Source organism: Acartia tonsa, chromosome 7, assembly GCF_053477335.1.
Source record: "Acartia tonsa isolate MP-2025a chromosome 7, ASM5347733v1, whole genome shotgun sequence".
Classification (NCBI taxonomy): domain Eukaryota; kingdom Metazoa; phylum Arthropoda; class Copepoda; order Calanoida; family Acartiidae; genus Acartia; species Acartia tonsa.
Window position 1 is genome coordinate 37,170,390 of NC_137266.1, and position 6,830 is coordinate 37,177,219.

At 35.8% G+C, this 6,830-nt stretch overlaps 1 protein-coding gene across 1 annotated transcript; it reads right to left on the bottom strand.

The window, feature by feature from the left end:
* Nucleotides 1-929: 929 nt before the first annotated feature.
* Nucleotides 930-2,203, bottom strand: LOC145324526 (uncharacterized). Its single transcript, XM_080167109.1, has 2 exons — nucleotides 1,910-2,203; nucleotides 930-1,546 (listed from the first exon to the last, which is right to left on the bottom strand). Exons 1-2 carry the CDS (start codon nucleotides 2,201-2,203, stop codon nucleotides 1,334-1,336), a joined length of 507 nt encoding a protein of 168 aa, XP_080023235.1. The 3' UTR covers nucleotides 930-1,333.
* Between the last annotated feature and the right edge of the window lie 4,627 nt (nucleotides 2,204-6,830).

A 6,830-nucleotide genomic window follows, 5' to 3' on the forward strand; every position in this document is an offset into this window, starting at 1 on the left:
ATTAAAATTGTTAATATAATATTGAGAAAAGAAATTTAGTTCAACTATGACGAAAGTAATTGAGATTACACGAAGTTTTAAATTAGGGGAAAAGAAAATACAACCTTATACCATTATTTCCTTACATACTAAGTTCCTTACAAGCTAACATGTAATGATATAACAAAATAACAATGGTGTAAATTATTTAGTCTTGTACAGTATGAAAGTCATAACGTCTAATATTTTACTGAATAGTAATCACTATTTTGACTAGTTACATAGATTAAGAATTTTGTCACACGTGTCTGAGCAGTCTTTGTCTAATAAAATTTACAATGTCTATGACCAAGCTAACATTCGCCACTTCAACGCGTACGCTTAGGGCCGGCAGAACCCCGTCGCCGAGGGACACCTTCAGCATCGGACTCCTCCCTGCTGTTATCCGACGAACGCGCAACTGAGGTCAGGCTAGCAGTCTCTGAGGCAGTCTCTGGTGGAAGAGATGGGGTGGGAGTCTCGACTGTAAGACGCAGCCGCTCTAAACCTCCAACCATTCTCTCTGGCAATGGGAACCGAATCTCACTACCCATGGAACCGAACTGGCTGGATGGTATATCGATTTCGAACACGTTCACCAGAGGAAGGGTATTTTCCGCTTCCTAAAATAGGGAAGTAAATATTAGTTAAAATAGAAAATCTTAACAAGTAATCAGGGAGAAATATAATAATGCTCACCCATATAGATAATTGAGCAGCCTTGATACTTTTAGAAAATTTTTATTAACTCCGCTAAAGTCATGGTGCTAACCAATGGAACGGGAATAGCACCATGATTAAAATAACTTATTGTATATACGCATAGCTAAAGTCACCAAATTCTTTACCTCAAGTCACGTAGTTTTGGCGACTATTAGTATTAAACGAATGTAGCAAACTTACCGCTGAAAGGTCCGCTGCAGATGGGGAATCAATTCGACTCAAGCATAGGGATGAACTATAGCTGGATCCTTCTGCAGACCCTCCAGAACTGGGTGGGCTAAACCTTAGCATGTTTGTATAGTGTTCCTCCAGATTGACTGAGTTGGTCGCCTAAAATATAATAAATCTTATTAGTTTAATCCCAACGCCAACAACGAGTCTAGGAAAATCAGGAAATGAGAATGCCTAAAATCCTGTAAAGCTATATGATTAGGTAGCAATTCAACCCACTTTATACTAGAATTAAAATCTTAGATCGGTTCAAAAATGCTTATGCAACCATACATTTTAAGATTAATATTCTACCAATAAAAGAATTTTAGTTGCAAATACCGCTAGATACGTGTACAAATGTACAGCCTCTTTCTGAAAATTAATAGAAAACTAAAGCATGGATACTTACATGTAAACGCTCTGTTTGATCAACGATCAACGGACGGAAGCCAGGACTTCCCGTCGAGGTTTCCAAGCCCGCAGGCACATTTCTTCCAGTAACCCGATCCTCAGTGGCAGACAAACAGTGTACGGCAAACAGGCCAATTCTGGACCTTACTTCTGCTGGAGTCGATGGACTAGCAGAGGGAGCCTAAAACAAAAGGAAAACATTAAAGTCTTGATCTAACATTTAAACCCCCAATGAGAAACGTACGGCACGAGCAAACTCTTAACCTTCCCAGAGGGAAATAATATTAGGTTGCTACTTAAGATTTTAGTAAATGTTAACTGGTATCTCAACTTAATTGCGGTAACCGAGCGGATTTCTCTGGCGACATAAAACGACGACAAACGGTGAGCGATATATATGGAAGAGCCGAAAGTCAACGTTGAGGAAGTGAGAATAGGACAGAACAACCCTGCAACAACATGATGCTTTATTAGACAAAACGGGTGGCTAGAAAAAAAATTATACAAAACAAAAAAAAGAAATATACAACAGAAGAAAACTCACCTGTGTATCCGACAGAATATCATCAATCTCAGAGGACGCGGCTTCATACATGGTGTCCGACGGCTCCGCAGTTGGCGACATAGCCCCAGATCTAGTCCTGTTGGTCCTGTTACTGCAGTGAAGAAGCTCAATGGTCCTGACGCCTATGTTTCGGAGGCGCGTACATACATCTCTTATCCAGCGAGCCAGCGACCTGTCTGAGGTGTTGTCAATACGTGTTAGAGTCTCAAGCCATACAGCACCGAAGAAGACCACTATGAGAGCACATGAAAACAAGCCTAAACCCAACAACATGTTAATTAAGCCATCCATGTTGAATGTGTCCAGACTCGTCTTCTGGTCTCTCCCCAACTCGGCAGACCCAGAATCACTTCCGGCAACATCGTCACCAATGTCACCGCAGGAGTTCTGCATCACCGAATTGGGGAGAGACCAGATGATTTGTATCGTTCTACTAAGCATCAGTGAGAGATGCTCGTTGCCAAACATCTCCCCTTGATCCCTTTCGGACTCTACAGTACTTGTACTCCCATAGTCATCGACATCAGCAAGGCTTGGCATCCCAGACTGGTCGCTGTACACTGAACTCGAGTCGTCTAAGGAGTTTTCAAGAAACGAGGAATTGGCAAGAGTGGCCGCAGCCGCCCTCATTGATTCCTCGAATCTTTCCTTAATATTCTGATGCGCGTCCAGGCTGTCAGGCACATACATTATGAGCGAATGTAAATTTAAAATAGAGGACTAGTGATTCTGAAAAGCAATATAGTAAAGTTGATTTTATGAAAAAGACTGTACACACGAATGTTTTTTTTTTGTATTTTAAGCAACTATGGTTGAACCTCCTAACCATTAAATTTTGATTTATCATCTAAAAGTAAAATTCTTTAAGTTAAAGAATATGTAATTAATCTTACATGATTCAACGCTTAAAAATAGCTATCGTTAAGCTATTCAAACATTAAAACTTTGTTTTATTAGATTCAATTAAGTTAAAGAATATGTAATTAATTTTACATGATTCAACGCTTAAAAATAGCTATCGCTGAGCTATCAAAAACATATTCATTATGATGTATCAAGCAATTAAAAACTTATGTACTAGCTAAATCTGAATATCTTCAATGATGTTTTAAAAAAAACACTTTAGATAAAGCTAGCTAAATATAATTTTTGCAAGCGACCATTTTAAAATAAATATGGTTGAGTTACTCGTAACGTAAATAACCTATCAATTAGCGTCATTATAATTGAATTAAGTAAAAAGAAAATCTTATTCTAAAACCTATAGTAGAATTGTTTTAGAAGATTTGAATCAGGACTCAATAAGTTTTGATTATAAAAAGGGGAACGCTGTAATCAAAAGTTAAAACGAATAGAATGATGGAACATATCTGTGTCAATATAGGTTTTGTTTACGATGAACGAATTTAACTTTTGCAGACGGAAAACGTAAACAAAACAAGGTACGTCAATTTACCTGATGACTCAGATATGTCCTATCAAAACTACAAATATTATATAAAACAAAATTGTCATATATCGAAGATGTACCCATATTGCTTCTAACCCACTTTCGTTTAAAAATACAGTGATAAAGGCCTTATCGACGAAGAAAATAAGAATCTTGAGTCTTAAATAGCGGCTAACGAATGCAATAATGGGCATATCAACGATCTATAACATAAAAACATTCATATAAAACAAACGGGTTACTATATTTTATCACTTTTATATAAATTCTCTTGGAATTTAGCGGTAAAATTAAACACTCGAACGCAAGCTCCGCTCGCAAAGACAATTATTATATAAATGAGCATAATTACTGGGCCGCCAGCTTTTTATAACCTCGCTCAAATCCAACCCCTATCACTTTTGACCGCCCAAACATAAACAAAGGGTTGACAACTTATTGTTACGTAAAATTTAATTACGGACGTCGAACGATATATTTTGTAGATATTAAGTCTATAAGGTACACTTGACAACGACGTAATGTAAGATATTAGTCTTTAAAATGATTAAAATTTATTCATGTTAAAAATAACATAAATACAGTTAATGCCAACAATGGTATAAACCATATGTACATATACAAAATATACAAACAAAGGGTTACCAACTATTGTTAGTAACATCTTATATTTTTACATACATACGAGTAATGTAACCAAAGAAAATAATACGATATGTAAATACTAATTGTACTTATACATTTTTATATAAAATATTGTTTATATTCAGGAAACAGTTATATTTAACAGAAATAGAGATAACTAACCAATCCATTATAGGTCTATCTGTAACGAAAGAATTTCTAGAATATCCCAGGGATAAAAGGATTAATAAAAGATTATTAAAACTTCTTTTGTTTAGATTACCATAGCCAGGATACCCCAAGGAACCGGTTGGAGCACGCGCACTAACTCTTTTTAGGATCTACCATGGACCAGCCTGGAGATAACCTAGATGATCATGGAGTATTGGAGCCCTACCACCACCCTACCTTGGACGGATTGCGGTTGTGTTCCTGTCAACACCTTGACACTATAGACGAGAACAACAACATCATCACCACACCAGAGTACGATGGATTCTCAGAGAACCTGTCCATCACCATCAGGAATTTCTTGTTAAATACAGCCCTGACTACCAGAGAAGATAGTAGAGTGGAGACCGATAGTGACACTAGCTCCAGCAGCACACTGTCCCTCTCTACCAATGACCTCAACCAACTCTACTATGACCTGGAAAATCACTCAATCACCTTGGACGAGAATGGAAACGAGGTAGCACAAGTGGACGCCCTTGGCTACATATCTACCTCACCCCCAACCTCAACCTACACTTCGAACGAGAGCACTTCACCACCTAGTTCATCATCAGAAGAAGCTGAACTATCCAGAACAACCAACGCAAAAACATTTATTGATGTGACAATGTTAGATAAAACTAAAACCCTCAAGAAAAGAATGTATTCTATTTGGGAGGTTTATCATCTTGTATACCCAGCTATGAAAATACGCAAAGCATACTTTCTTAATGGAAAGCGTATTTAACTTAGCTTGGAATACATTATAGTTTATTATATATGCCTATATACTGGGACTACTAAACTTTTTCTTTTTCTCTTTTTTCTTTTTTAACAACTTACCCCCATTGGAGATGCGATCCTCAATTTTCAAATTCTTTGAACGTACATATGAGACTTTTACAGAAATGCTTCGCATCCACAACTATCTATCTATGCTTGATATAAAATCAACACTTTATAGATCATATTATGAACCTTTGATTGACACGTGCCCTGCAATTAACTAGTAGCACTCAGGGGCAAGACACAATTACTTTAGCTAGGCCCAAGGCATTATTTGTATCAATTTATGCATTCATAGGCCTGTCTCTACCTATATGACACCATATACAGGTAACGACAGCCTATTCATGGTAATCTGTATGTGATTTGCTAATAGTATATGTTTATTAAAGATATTATGTTTATAGTTAATGTAATCATATAAACAACCAGTACATATATGTATGCCTACAACCATGCCTGATTTACGTCACATATTAACACACAGATATTTAATTGCACAGACAAACACTAAAATCCTGGTCCAGAGCTAATGTTATAGCATGTACCTCTTGAATTTATTCAGTTATTTACTAACTCTCCTACCATCAACTTCTCTTTCTGGCTTAAAAGGTAATGACTTAGTTGTTTGGCATGCATTGTAGTTTAAATTTAGGCCCCTTAGTACTTAGCATGAATTGAGCTCAGGCCTTATGTTAGAACTCTAACACTTAGCACAATTCACTGCTTGGGACTTAGGGCATATTTCTGTCCTACTCTACTTATAATTTTAACACTTATCCTGTAAATATTTCAATACTTAACTTATGCACTTGTGATATAAATACACTTTATAAAAACGTTTTCCTTCCTTAATCCTTAATATACTTATATGATTCTGATCGAATATCAAAACCAACCATTTATTCTTAGGTTAAAGCAACATAATACTTCGCGTGGGTCTTTTGTTGAGCTTCCACCAGCTCAACCAAATTCGTATTATACTTGTGGGAATAGAGGGTTAAGCATTCTAAGCAAGCGAACCGACGATGAGAATGTCTATGTGTATTGCATTAAAATTAGGTTTTAGTAGTACTCATAGAAGAGCGGTCTCCATACCTAATTATGGACAAACGCCCCATTCGCACACACAATGTAATATTGAAGAATGTAATGAATGTACTTAAAATATATTGATTTGCCTGGATTTATTAAAAACCTTACATTATTAATTACAGAAATGGTTTTAAAATTTAAGAAAAACTAGCCTTAAAATTTGTTGTAACCCTTCTTTCCTTCTCTTTTTCCCCTGTCCATTTAATTTTACCTACATTTATTTTGACATTATTATTTCTTATTTTTCTTATTATTTTAATGCCAACCTAAAAAAGGCAATGCAAACATCTCGGATACGCATATTCCTACTTTTAGGGAAGCCTAATCAGTGCCACACATAACATCTAGTGTTAGTCATGCAATTTAAATTTATAAATATTATGAAAAATTGTAAAGTACACCTGGTACTAAGCAGTAGCTTGGTGTACTATTGTATGTACTGCTTCGTAAGACGGGGCGTAATCTGTCACTGAATAAATGTTTTTTATGTTTTATATATTTAAGTGGACATTGCACCCTCTTCAGTCTAAATGACATAAATCATATTAATTTAATTTATATATTAAAAGATAAGTAAAAATAAATTTGTAGAACTATAATGGCAGAAAATGTTGCTAAAGAAAGAAATAATATGATTAACCTTGTAGTTTAACTGGGTGTTAAAAGTAAACTGAACAGGATTTTTTAACAAGAGACAAAATTGAATTTTGTAGTAAAGAATCATTGACATAT